The sequence below is a fragment of the Balaenoptera ricei genome, chromosome 10 (assembly GCF_028023285.1).
Source record: "Balaenoptera ricei isolate mBalRic1 chromosome 10, mBalRic1.hap2, whole genome shotgun sequence".
NCBI classification, from domain to species: Eukaryota; Metazoa; Chordata; class Mammalia; order Artiodactyla; family Balaenopteridae; genus Balaenoptera; species Balaenoptera ricei.
Window position 1 is genome coordinate 5,356,732 of NC_082648.1, and position 22,611 is coordinate 5,379,342.

The window sequence follows — 22,611 nt, forward strand, 5'->3', positions numbered from 1 at the left end:
TTTCTTCTGGGAGAGAATGACTGGGCTGGGGGCTGAGAAGAGGGGCTTTTCCTTTTATATGTATATGCACACATATATACACACACATATGCATATACACACATACATTATATAGAATTACTTTTATAATAAAAAGTTCATAATTTCAAAAGAGGGATGCGATTAATGGTAACATTCGGTTGACTCCAATATATCTTTATACTAAGCTTCCAGGAGCAAAGTTATAGTATTAAGTGAGGCAGACTCACATACGATAAGTAAAAGTGGTACAACAATCAACATTTTCTCAGCTTTAAAACTGCATTCATATTTTACCTAGATTGTTCTAACCCTATGAAATGATCACATTGAGTTGAATTTATACACTACCTAAAGAAACAAGGTTCCTATTAACTCAAAATATATTTCATTATTATAAAACGAGTCCGTGAAACATCTTAAAGGTTCTATAAGTTCATTTTTATGTTAATCCATGGAACAATGTCTGAGAAAGAGTCATATAAACGTGTCGCCGTGGCTACCGCTGGGAAGATGTCTAGGGCTGGGCAGGGCTGAGTGGAGGTGGGACAGAGTTGGAGAGGTTGCCTGTAATGTTCAGAACTTTTGCAGGAATAAAGTAATGTATTACATGTGTCATTCACTATTCTATTTTTACACTAAGTAGAAAGGAAGCTTTGGAGATTATTTATTCCAAGTCCCCACTTTTACAGATGGGGAAACTGAGGTGCACAGTGGGAAAAGAGACTCCTGGCTCAGACATCCCTTCCCATCCTACTTGCAGGGGTGACCAGTGACAGTGAAACTGGCCACAATTCGTCACAGTACAGAATCACTGCGGGCAGGAAGGGTGCCAACATAACAAACTGAGGGGTTGGTCACTGACATTCAGAAATGGCTTTTTTTTTTTAAATGATGTTTTAGTGACATTATAAATCAATTAGTAAATGCATTTCTCAACTCAAAACAGTGGTATGTAAAAAAAAAAAAAAATTTAATAGTCCCAGTGGAAAGTAATGTCATATTAGTGCTGAACACAACGGCACACGATATTTTCATACCATCTGAGCCGCTTAAAAGTGTCTTCTGTAATTGACCTTGAACAAGGGAAAACAGCACAGGCCATTACGAACTAATCAGGCCTGGGTTGATCCAGTGGTTGATAAAGATCAGGAAAGGCACCACCACGGAAAGCTGGCTCTCCCTCTGGTCTCGGCCAGAAACAGATGAGAGGCAGACAAACACTGGAAGGGAACTCCCAGGCCTTGGGATAGGGAAGGACTTGGGTCCTGCAGAAAAACCTGCAAGAGCCATCCAAGGATGCTGTTTCGGGATGCTCACCATCTCCAAACAGAGCCAGTGGGTTGCCCAAGCCCAGGTGGGCTCCTTGAGCTCTCAGACCCAGGTCCCTGGCCGGGCCCCGCCCTACTGACCTCTATGCTCCACTCCGCTGAGCCAGGAGCCTGAGTCACCATCCAGCCTGTAGGATACAGTGGCCCCTTGACCCTGTCAAATGACCACTAATCATGCCTGCAGACTGACGTCACGGGGTTGTTTACGGAGCAGGCCGGCCGGGGGCAGTTAGATGGCTGAGGCAGACGTGGCTCCAAAAATGCTGGGAATGCATCTCAAATGGGCAGCCGGAGACTTGCCCTAAATTTTACTGCTATTTTTAAGATACCTCTATCCCTGGCGAGGCCGGACTGGAGCCGGAGACCTCAGTTTTATTTGACCACATTTATCTCCGGGGGTCACGGAGAGCTAAGAATAAGAAGGGTCATCGAGTTCCCAACACTATTTGCCAGAAAATCAGGACAAACTTTTCATTTCCCATCATGGGAGTGGTTCTAAACGTGGGCTTTGGGGCTAGTTCTAGCGTTGTCTGTGTTTCTCATAATCAATCTCTCTCTCCCTCTCCCCCCGGCCCCCTCCATCCCCCACCCCCTTCATTTCTATTTCTGACAGCTGCTGACAAATCCTGGCTTACAGAGACATCAGTAGTTTATGCCTCCATTTCATCAATCTCCAGAGACTATGGCGAGCCAGACAGGCCCACACGGCATGCGGTGAGTAGAACCTACCTGGGGTAGGTAGAGATTTTCATCAGCAATCCTCATCCACCTCGGATAGGTAGCCCCCAAAGTATACCCACTTGAGACGGCATAGCTAGATGATCCGATGACCCCGCTCTCCAGACACCTGCTTACATTTCAGACTAGGGCAGCTCTTTATTTTCAGTGTAACCCACTGGTCTCCACAGCGCAGTCAGAGATGATACCAGTGAGAAGTCCCTTCCATTCCCCCCCTCCCTGCTCCCAGTGGCTCCCAGCGCCCTAAAGTGAGTCCACACACCCCCCGTGACCGACGTGCTCTTCCTGGTCTGGCTTCTGTTTTTCTCCCCGCCTCATCTCTCTTAGCTCACCCCTCTCACTCCAGCCCTGACCACTGAGCACGATCTAGCCCCTCAACCTGGGACACCCTGTTCTCCCTGGACCTCTGTCACCACCTGACAGCCCCCTGCTGCCCATCACCGCTCCTCCCTCCCAGGCCAGCTTGTTTCCTGGAAACAATGGAGAGAAGAGTTATCAGGGCTTTACAGCTGGCTGGAAAGTCCAGTGACTCTGACGGTAGATATAGCAAAGCTCGATGTGATCCATGTGTGCTAATAACACCTGGTCTCCTGGGCACCTGTTGTTTTGGCTGAGTTGCATCCGTTCATCTTGACTTCAGATCTCAGAGGAGGAGGGAACTACCTCCTAGTCTGAGATCACGTGCTTCAGATGGAGATCATTTTACCTCCTACCCCTAACCCCACAGCCCCAAAGACCATGGAAAGCATCACATTCTTCTGGCCACAGTGATCGGCTCTGGGTAGGAAGTGCGTACTAATCCCAGCCAACAAGCTGCAGCAAGACTTTTGTTGAGATTGTTGGGAAAGAAGTATAGGCTTTTTTTCCCACTGGACTCGGACACAGTAGGATACTGGCCTGTAGCTGCTGGCACTCATACAGTGCTTGAAACTACAGTCATCACTGACTACAGTAGGGTTGGAAGATGGAGAAAGATTTGGTTTGGGCAGATTGAATCAAATCTACCCAACTAGAACTACCCTCGACTTTCAACAGAGAGGCAGTAAAGTCCCTTTGTGTTTAAGCCAGTGTAAGCCACTGATATATCTGGAAAGCACATTCATAGTGTCACTGGAAGATGTGATGGTCAAGGACAAGGTCAGAGTCCCTTGGTGCTCTGGATAGACTTGTGCTTCGAGACCAACTAAAGGAACAGCGTTAGCCTTGCTTCCCCACATGACAAGTCACACTCGTGCTGCTCCCCCCTGCACGTGGGCATTGAAGCTTGTGTTCCTGGAGAGACGTGAGTCTTGCTTGCTGTCCGATCTGTTGCTAGAAGCCTCTGTGATCTTGGAAAACTCTTCAACTTTCTAAGCCTTGGTTTCTTTTTATGTAGAATGAGAGTTTCAACAAGATGATTTCTGTACCTTCCAGTTACAAAAATGATTTTGTCCTTCTCACTTTTCAGTGCCCGTTCGTTTAATGTGAAGGTGTTGACTGACTTCACGTACCCTGCTGGAGCAAATCTAGATGCTACCGGAAAAGGCCACCAGCTGGTCCAGACCCCACTGTACAGCGGATCTGCAGACCAAAATCCAGCACCATGGACAGACAGTCTGGCATGCCAGCGGTGGCCCCTGGGCAATGCAGGGTGGCAGCAAATCTGCCTGCTCCTGGCTCGAGTCCAAGAGTGAGACTCTTTACAGTCCCAGATGCGAAAATGCTAGAAACATCTAGGCTGTATGAATCAGTATCTGTGAATAAATGGACTTATCTATTCTTAGATCCAGTCCCTGATTTTGAGCCTTTCTGGTTGGCTAGTGTTAAACCCTAAAGTTATTGCTCCTGGGACCAGAATACCCTTCTATCTAAATCACATATTGGGAAGGTTGTTTAACTCAGTCATCTGGGTTGGGAAGACCAATGCGTTTTCTCCCTTTTGTGGTTCAGACTGAGTCCGAACTTAAGCAGCCACCTTACAAACGTCTGACCGTGGGTACCAAGGCATCCCAGGTGGGAAAGCATGACAGACACGCCCAGGGTCATCACTGCTGCAAACACAACCAGGGCACTGCTACTGCTTCTTCAATGGAGCACTAACGGCTTTTACATCAGACACTACTGGGGATGGTCCAAGAAAGCCCTACTTGTGTCCTTTGATACCTTTTTCTAGGTTTGGCCTTTGCTGCAGTTATTGTTCTGTTTACATATATGGGGTGTGATCTTGGATCGAGTCCTTTATGGAGACTATCACTTAACCAAGGTACAAAAGGGTTAAAGAATTTATTCCCCTCTGCTCTTTTTCTCTTTCTTTGTCCTTCTCTCGTAAGTAGTGGAGAGTTTTCTGTTTCTCAGCTTCAATGATCCCTGTGCTGACAAGTTACAATCATGACGCTAACTTGGTCCTCTCAGGAATTCCAGCTATTCCCTCTAGGTGTTAGATGGAAACTGCCCCTTAGATTTCCGACCATCATTTTAAATGCAACATGATTGGAATCAAATTCATCTAACTTATTACAAATTAGATTCTCTTGGCATCTTCCCCACCCCTGTCAATGGACCCACAATTTCCCAGTCCTCTGGCTTCAGCCCAAACTTTGGAGTTATCCTTGACTCACACTCTCTCTCGTGTCTCTGGTACCCAGCTTTGTACCGTATGACATTAAGTAGCTCATCTTCTCCCTCCCTCTGAATTACTTCCACCTCTCTGGTCCATGCCTACCACCGGTCATGTCTGAATGATGTAGCACCTCAGCTGCACTCCTTGAGTTAGCCCAATTCTAGCACATCTTCCTCTCTGAGACCGGATTAGTTTTCCTAAGCCCACACTTTAGCCTATAATTCCCTGGCCCTAAAAAGTCCGCAACTTCCTATTGCATCACATTAAAATTCCTGTAAGATTTCAAGATTTCCCATTATCTACTTCATCCTACCTATTCAAATTCAACAATGCTTTGGCTTATACTACCCTAGGAGTTGCTCTTTATATTGTATTTCCTATATTATTCCCTATTATTATCTCCCAAGCGCTCTCCTTGCCAACTCCAGCAACTAGCCCCTAAGTGTTTAACACCCCAGATTCGTCCCCACCCCCATGACCTGGCCCATGCTGACTCCATACCTAGGATACTCTCTCGTTTTGCCCTACAACTCCTCATGGCCCCTCCAAGAAGCCTACCCCCTTTCCATTCCAGCCTTCACTGTTCTCCTTCTGCTTCGAACACTCGTAAGGCTCATGGTCCATACTAGACACAATCACTGAATAACCTGCAGGGTCCTATCAGTTCTGTTTTCTTCCCAACCAGACCATAAACCAGACCTTCCCTTGATGGTAAGGACGAACCTATATACTTTTTTATGTGCTCCATGGTGTCTAGCAAAAGGCAGTCAATAAATATTGGTCAATTCATTGCAATTGACTTGTAGGGATCTGGGGTTTGGGGGTAGGAGCCAGAAACAAAGGAGAATAATGATATAATTTTGAGTCACCCAGATAATTACTTGGACCTGCCGCTTCCAGCCCTGTGCTGCCCTCCTGCTCCCGATTACTTTACCTGCAGAACTGAACCTCCTGGTCAAACTGTGAGTTCTCGGGCTGCGTTCCCTCCTTCAGCTGGCTGACGTTGAAAAAGGAGAGGGTGTGGTTGACAAAGCCGTGCAGAGTCCCGTTGTGACTGTAGGAGTATTGATACACCAGGCGGGGGATGAAGTCAGAGGTGACCGCGATGACAAAAGCCTGGGGGTAGAACCACAAGCACCTGAGGAACTGGCAGGGTGGACACCATCCGGGTGACACAGGTCCATCTGCCTAAGAGACTGTCCCCTCCTGGGCTCTCCATCCAGAGGCGCTGCTCTGACGGATACCGAGTCCTTGTCCCTGAGCTCACAACACTGACTTACCTGGCTTTTCCATCTTTGATACAGGTAAGGAAACCCACAAGTCAGTGGCTGTCAAGAGAGTGAATTACAACCACCGAAGCAAAGGATGCTAAGCCAGTTTGGACCATTTGGTGAGGGAGGGCATGAATCATCTCTGAGATATCTGAATTGATGCTGGCATCGGTCATGCCAAAGCAGAGTGGAAGATTTTCTGAGAAGATTACTGATAGTGGTGAGAGGGCCACTTAAGTGTGACGGGCAAGGATACCAAAGGGCCATATATTGAATACATCTGCCCCTGAGGGACACGAGAAAGCCAGGAACACCAAGGATATGGTTCCACGGTGAACCTCAGTTTGACCATCATCTCTCAGCGCTTTTTAGCCCATTATGCAATGGAAGTCGCTCTTTCATCCATTTTGCTTAGAAAAAGTGAGACACGGAGAGGGAAGGAGTAGGTCCTGCTGGATGAAACGCACACACCCGACGTAGCGCCTGGCGTATCTAAGTTCTCTATAAATGTCTGTGGAGCAAACCAAACGATAAATGAACGACTGCCTGCTTGGATGAGGGGAGACTTTCTGCAAAGAAAATCTTAAATCTTTTTGGCAGGTGTTTATACTGTCCTCGGCACCAACAATTAAAGCCCTTTTAAAAAAATGCGGTTTAGGTATTGTTTTCTAAATGTATATATGAGTGTGCATGGCCATAACTATATTTGAGAGTAACGGACTTCTAGTAATCACAGCTGTAATTAACAGAGCACGGGCCATATGTCCTTTCATCATCCCATTTAATTTCCAGACTGATCCGATTTGGTGAGACTCTTATTCTCTCCCATTTCTTACAGACAAGAAGTCTTAGAACGGCCAGGGAAGTAAAACGTCCTGTCATTCTGTTGTAGATGAAAAGCGCTTGGTACTCAGGGGCTCTTTTCTAGAAGACACAACTCCAAAGTAGCTACTGATCAAACTGCACCTAATTTCTCAGCCTTGAGACGTGCACTTCCTACATCAAACATCCCACGTGTGACGGGCTGATCCCCTCTGCCTCTCTGCACACCTCGTGCCATCTCACGTGTTTTAGTCGGTAGCCAGGTCACGGCCAGAATCAGTGTTTCTCTCCCAAGGGAAAGGGGGCTGTGGCTTTCTTGATGTGCGCTGAGCTGGCAGATATTGTCTCGGGAGATGCAAGAGGAGGCCCTGCCTGGCCACCATCCGTATGGAACGCAGACGCCAAAGGAGCTGCTGGCTTGGGCCCAGCAGGATTTCCTCTGAAATGTGGACACGTCTGGCAAGGCAGTTAAGGAGGTCAGAGCAGAGAGGACCCCTCTTCTTCCACATCCTACCTTAACCAAGCAGCGCCAGGGATAATTAAGACTTTACATTGACAGCTCGGAGAAACGGTAATTAGGAAATGCAGCCTGGGCGATGCTCCAGGTATCGTTCAGCTCCGGGGTAGAAAAAGAAAGGAAAGGGATGGCTAGATATGTGCAGTTCTCTCCTCGTGATTCTTGGCTCCGAGGAAAGATCTGATCTGGACTCTTAAGGCCAAGGTACGCATTCTGGTGGGTAACTGCCTTTCTTGCTCTCAGCGAAATGAACGACAGAGCTGCACACCTCTGGCAACAGCCTGATGACTTAGAAGGCGTGTACGCGATATTAACGGGGGGGCGGGGAGTGGGTGGGCGCTGTCTTAACCAGAGCTCCAAATGGAAGAAGCTGGGAGGTAACAGGACAGGTTTCCCGCCCTGAGGACCTCAGCTCCCCTGGAAAGCCCTTCCCACAGAACGAGGGTGTCATGAAAGCAAGCACTTACATTGATGATAACAGAGAACTTGCCGATGCCCGAGAGGATGTCAAACCAAATCCCTGTAAGACGGGGAAAAAAAGGGCGTCTGGCTCACTCCCGCCCTCAGCCCAGGGATGACAAGACTGCAGTCAGAGTGCCGCCTTGCAGGCAAGTTACCAGCGGAGCTCTGCCGGGTCCCCCAGGGATAGGCTTGTCTGGAAAGGCTTAGGTGCACCCCTGTCTGCAAAGCAGGGGGCCAGCGGGGGGAGGGGGGATACCGTGGCCTCCAGCACCTGAGGAGATGAGGATGAGGGGCTCGAAGGGGTGGTAAGGGATGCTCCAGCCCTCCGGATGCCCGACATAGTGTGGGGGGGGGGGGCGGCCAGGGAGACAGGGGGAGGGTCGGAGGGAGGGGACGGGGATGGGCTGCATCGCCTCTGAGTGACGCAGGGGACAGACCGATATCTTTGGTTCGCACAGCATCTGGCCGCCTCAGCTCCGTAACGAACTTCTTCGCATCAAGCCGCACTTCAATGACGTTGTTGAGGAGCGCGAACACCGGCGCCAGAGGAAAGGAGGCCACAAAGAGGGTGACAAAACCAAACTGGACGACTAAGAGAGAGAAGAGCACAAGAGACAGAAAGATTTAGATGTATGCCTGCCTTGCAGCTCTGGCCCCTGTCTTTTCTGACCGGGGTCTCTTGTCCACCTTGGGCTCAGGCTCCCTTTCCGTCCTGCCCCACAAGTGGGGCATTTCTTTCTCAGCACCCGCAGGCCTGGCAGTCAGTGCCATCACTTAGGTGCAAAGCTCTGTTGAGTTGAGAAGATACGAGAAAAGGAAAAGTCTCCACCCCTTCCTTTCCATCACCTTTTATCTCCAGTCACTAATCCTGGTCATTGAACTCAGAGGTTAACAAACTTCTTCAGCAAAGGTCCGGATAGCGAATATTTATTTTTAATTTGAACTTTAGTTAATTTACAATGTTGTGTTAGTTTCTGGTGTACAGCAAAGTGATTCAAACTGAATCATATATATATATATGCATATATATATCTTCTTATATAGATATGTATTTTTTTCAGATTCTTTTCCATTATAGGTTTTTTTTATGTTGTGTCCATTATAAGTTATTATAAGATATTGAATAGAGTTCCCTGTGCTATAGAGTAGGACTGCGTTGTCTATCTATGTTATATATAGTAGTTTGTATCTGCTGATCCCAAACTCCTAATTTATCCCTCCCCCCAACACTTTCCCCTTTGGTAACCGTAAGTTTGTTTTCTGTGTCTGTGAGTCTGTTTCTGTTTTATAAATAAGTTCATTTGTATTATTTGTTAGATTCCACACGTAAGTGATATCATATGATGTTTGTCTTTCTCTGTCTCACTCACTTCACTTAGTATGATCATCTCTAGGTCCATCCATGTTGCTGCCAGTGGCGATATTTCATCCTTTTTTATGGCTGAGCAGATAGTAACTATTTTTGTATGGTCCTGTCATAATGAGCTAACTCTGCCATTGCGCAGTGAGAGCAGCTGTAGACAAACGTAGGCCAGCGGGCTTGGTTGGGTTCCAATAAAACTTTATTTACAAAAGCAGTAAATAAAGTGGGCTGGATTTGTTTGCCAAGCCCTGATGTAACTTCAAAACTATCTCCCAAAGTTGGCCTCTTCTTCCCCTATCCGCAGTCGCTGTCTTTATTTAGAAGGTGGATTCATTCATCACACATGTACCGAGAGCTCCGTGAATGTCAGGCACTGTGAAAAGTCTTTAAGGAGGCAAAGGTCTGGACCCACCTTCAAAGGTCTGGACCCGCCTTCAAGGAGCCTTCAAGAGAGAGGAATGTACAAAGATGTGCAAGGAGACTTCACGTGTGCCAAGAGAGAAGGCAGGATGTACCAGACAGAGCGGAGGCCGCAAGGAGAGGGCTCAAGCCTGCTCCGCGTGGGGACTGAGGGGAGTCTCCAGAAGGACACCTAAGCTTAGACTTGAAGGATGGGCCTGTCACTGCAGGCAGAGTGCATTACAGACTGCATCCAACCCCAGAAGCAGTGCGGGCAGAGGAGTGGAGGTGGCCTGTGCCGATCAGACGGCGTAGGGAGTCCAGGCCCCCATCGTTTCTACCTGGACAATTGCATCCACCTCCTACCTGGTTTCCCTGTGACCGATCCGCACACACTTCTACATCTGTTCAGCCCCAAGCGCCCAGTAATCCGATCCCATCACTTAACCTACTCACAAGCATTTCAGCTGGCTCCCCTCTGTTTACTGGATATCTTATCTTGGGACACAGGGACTGGACCATCTGCACCCAAGCTACCTCTCTAGCCCTGCCTCCCAGAATCTCTCCACAACCATCATGCTTCTGCCTTCCCGGACTCTGAGCTTCTCACCCTCCGGATTTCTCCCCAGACATGTCAGCTCCTTCCCTTCGATGGCACACGAGGGAAGGAGCTAGCAAACTCCTATGCGCCCCCAAGAACAGTCAAATGCCATCTCCTTGGTGAAGCCTGTTATCCCCTCCACTCCTTCCCCACCCTCTGTTACAGCCGCCACTGTGCACCGCTGTGATCCGTCTACCCACATGCCTTCATTTCCCGCTAGAAAGGCAGGGCCCCATCCCTTGTAGGGGCTCAGTATGGATTTGCTGATGCAAAGTCAGACCTGAGTCTCAGGAAAGTCAGTCTAATAGGACTTCCCTTCTTATTTAAGGCAAGTTATTTAACTTCTCCGCATCTTAGTCACTCCAGTTATAAATTGAGGATAATAACGGTACCCACCAAATAGGCTGACAAAACGGTAAATGATATCGCATACACAGAGTGCTCAAAACGATATCTGCCACTTAATAACTGTCCAATAATGTTACCTGTTATGTGTACTGTTACTCTTATTGGAGTGCAGATAGCTGCAATGTATCCTGCATATGGACCCCTTAGACACACGTTTAAGGTGCAAACCCCGAGGGAGAGTCAGGAGGCCTGACTTCGAGCCCCGGATATGTTTCTCACCAGCCCTAGGTCCCTGGGCAATTCTCTCTGTTTCATTGGGCTTCAGCATCCTCATCTTTAAGTTGAAGACACCGGTTTAAATTCCCTTCAGGTCTGATTTGCTGTGATGCTGTAATTCTTATTCTCTTGGACAAATGTCAAGATTCTAGGATATCCAAGTAAAGAATGAAAGACCAGGATCCAAACTTAAATTAATGAAATGAAATGAAATGAAATGAAATAAAATAAAAAGTATTCACAGAGGGATAAGCCTAACCACAGCAGAAGGTTCAAGACACGGAGCACGTGTAGAACTTCACCCAGCACAACTGCTTTTGATTTGGCCCAAGGTTGAGGGCTAAGGCTCCTGCTGACCCAGCTCTATCACAGCCACGGTCCTGGAAGCCCAGTGGATTCTCGGCAGGCCCTACGAGACCAGCAGCTGCCAGTTGGTGACAAGACGTACCAGAAGGCACAGATTTGGCAAGGTCGGGTCCTTGGAATGACCGCCTGGCTAGCTAGCTGGCCGAAGGGGAGAAGAAATCTTCCCAAACAAGCTCTGGGAGCCAGTTCAAAATGCAGGGTCTATCATGTCTCTTAAAGGAGGCTTTGCTGAGTCAGGGGTGGGGTGAGGGCAATCGGGGGTGGAGGTGGATGGAATTAACAAGGAAAGCAAAACAGATGTTAGACTAGTTTTGTGAAACCTGTAAAATGCATATCTGTATTTAAGTATACAGATGAACATATCTTTATTTCTGGAGTTCTAAGTTGGTCTTCTTGATTCTAATGAGCTCAGGTCTACAGAGCAAATGTTCTTCTTATAAGTGACTTCCTCCGGCAGAACTGTTTAAACCCTCCAAAGCCCCCACGAGGACTTAGCAAGGCGACTGATGGGGCAGGGAAGGGGCAAGTTACCTCCGAGTGACTACAAATAGATACGGCATGCCCTCTCCACACTCATGCAAATGGCACTCAGAAATCCAATGTCCTTCCAGGAGCGTAGGAAAAAACAGGACTCTCCACTTCCTCAGCTTCCCTTCACATGAATTCCAAAGGCAGATCTGAACCCTCTCCTCTGAGGCTGCCCTGATGGTTTGCTTCTTCACCTTCACAAACTCTCCATCACAGGGTCCCTCTCTGTCCACACAATTTCCAGTGGTGACTCGAGGCTAATAGTGCCCATAAGTGATCCCAACATCGTAACATGTCTCTTCTCTTTCCTCTTCCAGGCACGCCTGTGTGTTCAGCACCAGACAACCTCAAGAGCGTGGACTCAGCAAAGGCCAGTGATGGCCACAGTCCTGTGCCTCTTCTGATGTTACTACAGGGTATCCTGGGCCAAGGGAAACCACCCTCTGAAGATGTCCCATTGCTGCAGGTGTTGCCTGCTTGGACTGGGTACACTGCCTATTTCCAGGAGTCAACCCAAAGAGGCAGAAACAAAGAGGAAGCTTTGTTTCATCTTGGGGAGAAAAAACCCCACAAAACCATAAACCTCTGGCATACAAATGTCAACTCCAAGACTTGTTTTTTTTGGTCAGAGGTCTAAATGCTGTATCAGATGGGCGTCCTTCCGAGGTCACTTTAGAGGACACAATGATACCAGCCTTCACCAACACCAAGACTGGCTTCTAAAAATAGCCAGCCTCCAAGAGGCTAAGAGCAAGGCCGGAAATCCTCACTGGGCTGCATAATACAAGCCAGCTTGGCTCGACCAATAACAGATTAAACCTGGCCAAGCCAATTAGGGAGGAATTCATAAGTTGATTTTCAACTAAATCTTTACAAAGCCTGCTGTAAAGTGTCCCAGAAATACCAAGTTGAAAGCGTGAAGACTGGAAACCCTCATAGGCACAAACCCCACTGGGTTTTCTCTTCTCAATCCCCAGCCAGCCAGGCTCCTTTTAAAATACGCAACTATCAGCCCTGTGCTGCCTGATGCCAGAGGCAATTAAAATCCTGGCCTTGATTACCTGGGCTTAGGCTAAAATAACAAAGAGGAGTGGATTACACTCAACAAGATGGCATCCAGAAAGGACATTCCAGGACAATCTGCTTAAAGAAGAAAATAATATATCAGGTGGGATAGAGTGGACTGGCCAGGATTGGTGGAAAAGCTCTTGATGGAACACAATTTGTTATTCAGTTATTTAAGTTCTTCAGTAAATATATCTACCTTCCCGTCACACACGCACACCCACACCCCGTCACACACGATAACGTCCAGATCCTTGGTGTGGCACTCAAGACCCTTTGTGATCTGACCCTAACTTATTTTTCAAGACGCTATGTGCTCCCTACCCACCCCCTGTGCTCAGGGCTGATACTGAGCTGGGGTGTTTGTAGATCAAGTCGGCCTGCTTTCCAACCACTTCAGAACCATTTGGACTTCCCCAAATTCACCAAGTTTCCCATACTCCTGAGCCTTTGTACGTACCACGGCAATCTGTCAATTTCCTTCTCTTCTTGTCTGCTGGATGGATTACCATTTATGTTTCAGGTTCAACTCAAACTTAACCTTCTCCATGAAGCCTCTCCCCTACCCCGCTCCCCACCCCTACCCCAGGCAGAACTGGGAGCCACGGGCACCTCCCCTCCTCACTCGCATAATGCCTTGCATGTGTCCCTCTACTTGTTTATTTGACTTGCTCCCTGGACGGCAACCCCCTTGAAACCACGGACATTTTTGACTCTTTTCCGAGGTCCCACAATTTTGTGTGGCGCCTGAACCAGAGCAGATGTTTAGAGGTTATCTTGTTTCATAAACACAAACTCATTGTCACCAATGCTGTAAACACAAACACGAAAAGAGGCAGACGGCTAAAATGTGTGAATGGAAATCATTGTGCTTAGTGACGGGGAGCGAGAGGGGGCCGTTAGGTTCTAACACATCCACACGGCACTTCTCAGCGCTGTCACGCCCACAGAAGGGTTCGAAGAAAGTTGGTTGTAAAAACCAGTCAGTTAGGAAAGTCTAATTCTAATGAAAATAACTATAGCTTTTTTTTTTTGGAACTTTCTATAATTTAGTAAATTTAGAAATTTTATAATATAGTCTGCTTAAGGCAGCAGTCCCCAGCCTTTTTGGCACCAGGGACCGGTTTCTTGGAAGACAGTTTTTCCACGGATGGGGTGGGGGGATGGTTTCGGAATAATTCAAGTGCATTACCTTTATTGTGCACTTTATTTCTAGTATTATTACATTGTAACATATAATGAAATAATTATACAACTCACCATAATGCAGAATCAGTGGGAGCCCTGAGCTTGTTTTCACTTGCCACTCACTGATAGGGTTTTGATATGAGTCTGCAAGCAACTGATTTATTACGGTCTCTGTGCAGTCAAACCTCCCTGCTAATGATGATCTGCATTTGCAGCCGCTCCGCAGCACTAACATCACCACTTCAGCTCCACCTCAGGTCATCAGGCATTAGATTCTCACAAGGAGCGTGCCACCTAGATCCCTCGCATGCGCAGTTCACAGTAGGGTTCGCACTCCTATGAGAATCTAATGCTGCCGCTGATCTGACAGGAGGTGGAGCTCATGCGGTAATGCGAGCGATGGGGAGCGGCTGCAAATACAGATGAAGCTTCCCTCACTTGCCCTCCGCCCACGTCCAGCTGTGCGGCCCGGTTCCTAACAGGCCACGGACTGATGCCGGTCCGTGGCCCAGGGGTTGGGGACCCCTGGCTTAAGGGGATTAAAAGCTGGGGGCTTAAGAACCCTCCCTGTCATGAACCGCTAATAAGCAACGCAAGGGAAGGACTCAGGAACAAGTTGGCGTGAGTTTCTCTTCACTCGGGAGGCGGTTACTGAAAAGATTCAGCTAGAAACAGCCCATTAATATAAACACGTAGGTAAAAACACCACGGGAAGGTCATCGCTGTTTATTTCATCAGCCTGTATCTCCAGCCTTTGCCCAGTGATCCCCTTCTCCTAAGGGCAAGGGAAGACACTGTGCACAGCAGTGAGTGTCTGGTGTAAAAAGAATTGCCCAAGTGTTGATGGACCACGTAAACAGGAAGAGATAACGAGAAGAAGGCCCGTGAGCTGGTTCCTTGGCATGGACCTCTATTGCCTAGGAAAATAGTAGCAGTCTTTACAGAAGTATAAGAAGGTTCTCAATGTCCATCATTCACCACTTATTCATTCATTCACTCATTCATCCAACAAGCATTTATTGAGCACATCCTAGACACTGAGCACCGTGCTCGTTGCTAGGAAACAAAGATGAATAATTACTGTGTCATCCTTCCAAGGGCTCATAGGTTGCAGTGGAGAAGATGGACATGTAAGCAAATCCTGGCTGTGTGTTGGAGTTAGGCCTCTAAGGGCAGCATTAACAGACTGCAGTGAGTACCAGGGCAGGAGTAACTCACTCTCACCGGCGGGCCCGTGGAGGCTGCAGAGACTCACGACCGCTGGGCTTCACTTGAAGAACAAGTCAAAGAGGCATCTGAAGGTTTGCTGGATGTTTGGTCATTAACATCTTTCCTGCCAGTCACTCATCCAAATTCACAGACTACTTAGGAAATAAAGACAGTAAGTGGAATTCCCTTTCAATCTGCATAGGGTCACCTGGGGTTTATATAATGGATCAGATTCAATTCAGAAACCCTGGGAGTCATAACAGAAAAGACTAGCCTTGAAGCCACGGCTTGAGTATTAAGAGTTTACTGCCTACAAGTCATCACAGCACCAGGACAGATCAGCAAGGCACGTTTTCTCCATTTCTCTGTGATTAAGGGAGACTGGGTCCCCTCCTTTCCTCACTCCCACGTGAATTGTGAAATATTAACTCCTTCAGCTGAAGGAGGGAGGACCAATGACTTTCTGAGAGTCCCACTACTCAAGAACTCAGAGTCTAGTTGTAACAGCTGATTTTAGGTTGATAGTAGGATACAGACCAGTCCATAAGCAGCCCTCTTCGCTGCCTTGGGAACAGAGCTTAGGGTCGTGGGAGTCTTCAGACATGAACCCCGCTGATGGCTACAGAAAACGGCAGAACATGGTTCTCAGCCACACGGAGCTTAAAGGCCTGGAGACTACGGTCTTCTGGAAGAATGTGCCCATTGCTCCTCTTCTATCTCTTCTGAGAAAAACTCCAAACCCTCAGAGGTCATGAAGCTTCAACCAACAATTCCTAAACACCTACCATGTGCAGGCAGAATGCTCTCTGGTTCATAAAGTAATCTTCAGTGTCAAGTATTATCATCTCCATTGTACAAGTGAGAAAACAGCCTCAGAGAGGTGAAGTAATCTTCTCAGGGCCACACACCCAGAAGTCAATGAAGCTCGGAAACAAAGATAGCTTCTGACGACAACCAAGTTCAAGGTCCTTTCACTGCACCAAAATGTACATATTCAACCCTAAGGCAACAGCACCCCTTCCCCCTGCCTAGTCACTCCCATGCATTTTAGGTTTCCTTTATTGGATCTTCTCTGATCTGATCTCTTTCTGTCAGAGAATGAACTTTTATCGATACCAGCATCCCCACCAATCTGTACAGGTGTTTTCCCTCCCCAGAGTGTCTTCATTCTCGTACATGTGTCTTCTGCAGGGGGCACGCTGCAGCTGAACCTGATGTTCTCTGTGCCATCGCTCCTGTCTGCCCTGCATTTGTGGCACCTCAAAAATCTTACATCAGTTTCTTAAAAGTAGAGAGAATTGAGTTTGTGAGCTCTACTGATTCGTTTCTGATTTTCAGAGAACCACCTGGTGAATTTCCAGCCAATGTTTATTGAGTGAACAAATGAATGGCCTGGCTTACTCACTCCTGTTTACTTTTTCCATCTGCAAAATGGGATGTGAGGGCCAGTTACCCACGCGTCCTTCCTCTCATCCATCCATCCATCCATCCATCCATCCATCCATCCTCCCATCTGGGCTGGGGTAATGCAGTCAGTGAGGTGGAAAAGCAATGAAAATAGTCAAGGCTGAAGAGAAGTTCCCAAGCAACAAATCCCTGAGAACCTTTGTTTGCCCTTACCTCTTCCCAAAGGGCTGGGGCAAAGTCAATGAAAGGAACACATAAGTAAGTTTACGGTGTTTTAGAAAAAAGGAAATAAAGAACAGAGAACGGAAGGAGACACAAATATGCAAACTCTAAGGACCCACAACTGGGCTGTGGTTGAGCAACAAAGTTCACTCTGAGCTTCCTGGTTGACAGAGCAAGAAGAGAAATGGGAAAGAGAGAGTTCTCAGTATTTTAACCTAAAATACTGCCTTCATTCACTCACTCACTCACACAGGCATTTCTCGAGCACTGACTGGGCATCTCCTCTATGTCAGGAGCCTTCCAGGCACGGTATCCAAGTACACTCTTGCCTTTTCTCTTAAGTCTTCATGGGGAAAGGGGCTCCTAGCACAGACAATGACAAGCAATGTGTGCTTCAAAAGAAAAGGAGAGACTTGACCTGCAACTCACCCTCCTCCCCAGAAATACCGGAACGAGACCCTAGATGCTGCCTGAATTACGTTTAAATGGCATTTGGAGAAGACGGCAGGTGCCTGATTATCCAGTGGGATGACTCAGTTTGTATAAACAGGATGGCTCAGGGAAAGGAATTTCCTGATTCTTTGAGCCATTGCCTTTGTAACACACACACCCGGAGTTGTGTGACAGAATACAGAGGCTTCAGCGCTGATGCTGTACAGATATTCTGGAAAATTTCTTCACTTACAGCTAAGGCAGCCTTGGGACTGGTTTTCCACATCAGTCTCTTTTGGAAACTTGGAAATTACCCAGTGTGGTCCCTACTGTCCATGACCAAAGAATATGAGAGCTGAAAGGAATCTTGGGTGTCACCTGTCATCATTCTCTCTGGAGCCTCAATCTCTTCTACTCTTTATTTAATAAGTGACCACGTTTACTTGACCATTTCCATGGTGGGCTACTCAGTGATGCCTGTAGCCAGCTCTTTCTGTTGTTCTTTATTCTCTGGCTCATTTGCAAGTCACTGAGACTTTGGGATATTTGTTATAAAGCATTATCATACTAGGAGTTGACTATTACATGGGGTATTTTGCCTGACCTACCCAGATAATTTTACAAGTCCATCCATTTGTATTGCTGAACGAGACCTGCCCTTAGTGGGCTAGCATCCCCTAATTAAAAGCACCTCAAAATAAGGAATCTTGGCCCCTGGGGGGAGGGGGAGGGGGAGGAGGAGGCAGACTGTCCCAGCTATATCAATACATCCAGGGTGTCTGGAGAGCTTTGAAAATGGTGATATCTGTAGTATCTAATTATCACTTTGTCTTCAAGGTCCTCACTACAGGATCACCTCTTTCATTCTTTATTCTTCTTCCTTCATCTTCAAACTTTTATTGAGCACCTACTGTATGCCAGGCCCTGTGGTCAGGTGTTGTGAATAAGACACAACAAGAAGCTCCCATCACAATTTAGGGAATAACAGGAAGCTAAGTTGTTGGCCTTCAATTGCATCACTTATTTATTTGATAAAATGGTGATAAAACTTAATCAAAAGAGTCTTTTGGAACTAGTCACCAAACTCCTCTTAGAGGATTAAATTCCGGCCTACGTTTTTATGCCATATTCCGCTCTGTAGAAGTCAAAGGCTGTGAGCGTCCGGAGGCCTTAGCTCACAGCTCTTAAAGCAACTAAAGAAATTCCTCTCGTCAGGCCTTGAGGAAAAGTCTACAGCTGGGCTGTGAGGGGTCTGTGGCGAAGGCGCTTGAAGCCCGCTCTGAGGTGGGGGCCGGTGATGATTAATGTCACGGCTGCTCCCGGGCCGGCATTCTTCCCTCCCCTCCGAGCCGGGGAAGGGGGATTACCCTTGAAGTCCTTAGTAAGCTCTTCAGGAAAAGGGTTTGATACTGGAGATTCCCTCGAAAGCTGACCGCTCCCCTCCCAGGTTTTGCAGTCTAATCCCTCCCTCTCCCTCTTGGGTTTCTCTTTGTCTGGAGCCAGCCCATTCCCCACCACCCAACCTGCCCAGACGGGGCTCCCCACCACCACCGCCCCCCCCTCGGGCCGACTCCCAGCCTCCCCTTCGCCTCGTGGCCCCTCCCCCCAGGCCTGCTGGGCCCCAGTTCCAGCTCAACTTAGAAAAATGTAAATATAATACATCTCTCCCTGCCGCCTCCCTCTTCTGATGACCTGCCTCACCATTACAACCAACAGGCCCCGAGTGGGCTCAGTGTACTTCCTGTCAGCATGGGTGGTCCTGGGGATCACAGGGAAGGAAGCTGACAGCTGAGAGCAGGGCCAGGGATCACCGTGTCAGGCACACCAGAGGGAGTGGGCAGCTTTGGTTTCACTGCTCTCATTTTTGTTCAAAGCCCAAGACAAGGGCCTTTCTGGGACTGCGGAGGTCTAGCCCATTGGGACAGAAAGAGGAAACCTCACTCTGCCCCATGCCTCCACTGAAGCCCAAGTTCCTATTGGTCCTGATGGGATTCTCCTGTGGAATGGTCTGGAAAAAGACTCTAGTCTCAGTTCCACTAATGGGTCTTCGGGGTGACCCGAAGCAACTTGTATCACACCCTGGGCCTCTTGGTTTTGAGATGCACTGTCGAGCTGGTACGTGTGAACTAGGATGTCAGCACCGGAAGGGACCCTGGGGGTAATCTGGCCCAGGTAAGGGGCCCTGGGGGTCACCTAGTCCAGGAAAGGGACCCTGGAGGCGATCTGGCCCAGGTTAGGGACCCTGGGGGTGACCTGGCTTGAAAGTCTTAATTCTTATCAAGACACTCGATGAATGACGATTCTGCACACCACTTGCTTCTACTGGGGTAGTGAGGTTTTGTGCCTGCAGACACCTCCCTGCTCTCTCACTCAAAACTAATCTAGCAATGTGAGAAGGTGAGGGTGACACTGACCCTGTTTTACCTTATGCTTTTTGAAATATATTAGCAGTAGTAGCAGCACATTACTGGTGACACATTACACAACTGGTTAAGACCGCAAGCCAGTGGGTTGCACCTCTGCAAGGAAAAATTCATCATGTGGTCTAATTCCCTATGATGCTGAGGAGGAAACGAGGTCTAGAAAGATGTTGTGACGTGTCCAAAGTCACCCTGCTGGATACAGGCAGAGCCGGATTCACATCCAAGACCCCTGAAGCCCTGGGAAGGTGGGAAGGAGAGATACTGCTCCCTTTACCTTACAGGGATCACCTGAAGATCAAAGGGGCTTTGAAGACAGGGGTGCAGAGAAATAGGAAGTCATGGTACGATTGCCGTTGCCAAGCCTTAGGTACCCAGGGGGATGCAGAAACTATTGCCTCCAGCAAGGTTCTGACATCTGGACTTCTGTCTTCTCTCCCACCTTCTGTCTTCTTTCCCAGCGCACTACCTGTGAGCAGCATGGACGTGGACGGGCTCACATTACTCCTTCTCCTGTTTCCCTGGCTTAGTCCCCGGAAAGGAGCTCATAATAGGCCTGGGGTGGGGGAGGGGAGAAGGCAGCCGCGAAGGGGCGGGGGAGAGGGGGCGTGGAAGGAGGAGGAGGCAGAGAAAGAGAAAGAAGGATAACCGCCACTCTTGATAATCCACTCACGGGATTATCAGCCTGTTAATAATATATGAGAGTGGACGCCAGCACCACTACAAGTAAGATTGTTTCAGCCCGGATAGGCCAAAGCTAGATAAAGGGTACCCTCATTTATTCAGTCACCCCCTTGCACACTTCTCCAGTGTTTTCAGGGCCCATGCAAGGCCCTGAAATTAGCTTCCAGTAGGGTATGGCTGTCTTGGGAGGCGGCTTGTCTGAAAACCTGGGAGGGAGGGGGGACTAAAATACTGTGGACGGGGGGAGGGGCAAGGGGAGGGAAGGGAAGGGACCCTTTGAGCAGGAGGTGACACAGAACCGGTTTTGTCCATGGGGGTGAGAAGACACAGGGAATGCCAGGGCAAGGGGCACAGACACGGTCAGGCAGAAACAGAGTGACGTGTGGGCTGTGGGTAAGGAGCGCTTGGTGGGTTCACTCTGGCGGCACTAAGAATGTGTAAAAGAATCTCAGGGTGAATAAATGGAAAAGCTGCCTCTCCAAGGCCTCGCTCAGGATGTGGGCACACTAGAGGCTTCTGAACAATGGATGGTAAGACCAACACCACCGTAGGAAAAGAATCAGAAGGCTGTAGGGAGACGCTGGCGGCTGTGAGTGGTGGTACTGAGGGTGTGGCAGGGAAAGCACCCGGGGTAGGAGGCTGTAAGAGGCTGAAGCGAACGGAAGGAGCAACTTCCAGAAACACTCCAGAGAAAGGCCAGCCCTGCCGGAGGGGAGGCGTGCAGACAGCAGAGTGAACGAACAGTGATGTCCCGGCTTCTGAGCCAGGGGCCTGGAGGGTGGCGAGACCGTAAACGTGGTAGAGAACCCGGAAGAGAGTCACGGAACCAAGTCTCTGAGCAGACGGGCTGAGAAGTGTGTTCCCCGAGATGCAGTCTCTTCCTGGCCTCGTCTGAAGTCTCAAAACAAGCCTGAGGTGGCAGCTGGGAGACAAGAGTCTTGTTCCCAGTGCAGAGTCTGTCCTGCCCCTGTCGGCACTTTCTGGGGGACCCAAGGAAGCTTGGTGGGTGAGCAGTCACAGGCCGGGGGCAGAGGAGAACGGACGGTCCTCGGTCACGCACCTCTGCTAAGGCACAAGGCAGCCAGAGACCCCCAGCCTCTCAGACGCAAGCAGAGGGGGCTGCATTTTTTCTGTGACAAGGAGGCCCTTTCCTGTAACCACTGGCCCATCACTCTCTGCCTCTAGACCCTGAGGTCCTGGAGGGCCCGGCCCCCTTTGTTGCCTCTGTGCCCCGAGTGCCTGCTCGGGGCCTGACACAGTATTGCCCCCGGCGTGGAGGGGAGGGGCGCTGCAGGGGCCAGGATGTGAAACTGGGCTGAGCTTCCGTGCAAGTCTGGGGGCAACACCGCCCTCTGCCCACTTCCACAGGGATCAGTGACTGCACCCCTGAAGGCCAAGGAGCAAATGAAAACCAGAAATGACTTTTCTTGGAGGGAAACTCCGATGATACACGTGTCTCGCTTGGGTCTTGGGAGATGAAAATTGCTGCATATAAAAAATAATAAAAAGGACTTCCCTGGCGGTCCAGTAGTTAAGACTCTGCGCTTCCACTGCAGGGGGCGCGGGTTCGACCCTGGTCGGGGAAGTAAGATCCCACATGCCGTGCAGCGTGGCCAAAAAAATAAAAATAAAAATAATAATAATAATAAATATGACCACCATGAAATGGGAGGCCGGCCCAAATATCACGGGATAAAGAGCAAGGAGGCCTCAGTTTCTCTGCCATGGAAGGAAAGGGAGTGGGAGGGCCATTCCTTCAAGAAATAGTTTATTGAGCCCTTACTATGTTCCAGGAGCAGGGCTGAGTGCTGCAGGCAGACAGGAGTGAGACTCAGTGTCTGCCCCAGAGCACTGCCATTTCCTCCTGGGCCAAAGCGGGTCCAGGAGAAGAGAGGAACTGAGGATGGGAGAACTGAGGATGGGAGAGCAAGAACCTGCAGCAGCAAATAGGCCAACACAGGCCGGGTTAGACCCACCAGATGTGCACACCTGGGTGTCCTCAGATGCTGTGCCTAGGGGGTCTGAACTTCATCTGCAAGGACCTCAGTAACTAATGTTGAAGGATTCTAAGCAGAAAAGATAATACGTTCTGGATTGCGTTTTAGAAAAGCTATTTTAAAAGCTGGGAAGGAAAAGGCAAAGAGGGAGTGGAAAAAGAAGCAGTTAGGATGTATCTGCAGTCATTCAAAGGAGGAACGGTGAGGACTTACATGGAAATCCAAAATTCTTAGTAGAGACTGTAGACCAAGAAAGCCACCCTGTCATATCAGTAAACAAAGGATGCTGGGGCCATCAAGCCATCAGCCACTGCAGTCCCCATACTGTGCACCCTGAGGGGATTCGGG

The 22,611-nt window shown here is 48.7% G+C and overlaps 1 protein-coding gene across 2 annotated transcripts in view; it reads right to left on the reverse strand.

The window, feature by feature from the left end:
* The window catches only part of ANO2 (anoctamin 2), a 361,403-nt gene that overhangs the window by 13,901 nt on the left and 324,891 nt on the right, over positions 1-22,611 (reverse strand). For both annotated transcript variants that reach the window (XM_059935146.1, XM_059935145.1), the window contains 3 exons: positions 8,196-8,348; positions 7,764-7,816; positions 5,621-5,802 (listed from right to left, as the gene is read on the reverse strand). In XM_059935146.1, the coding sequence (XP_059791129.1) occupies positions 5,621-5,802; positions 7,764-7,816; positions 8,196-8,348 (388 nt within the window). The remainder of the gene's footprint in view (positions 1-5,620; positions 5,803-7,763; positions 7,817-8,195; positions 8,349-22,611) is intronic.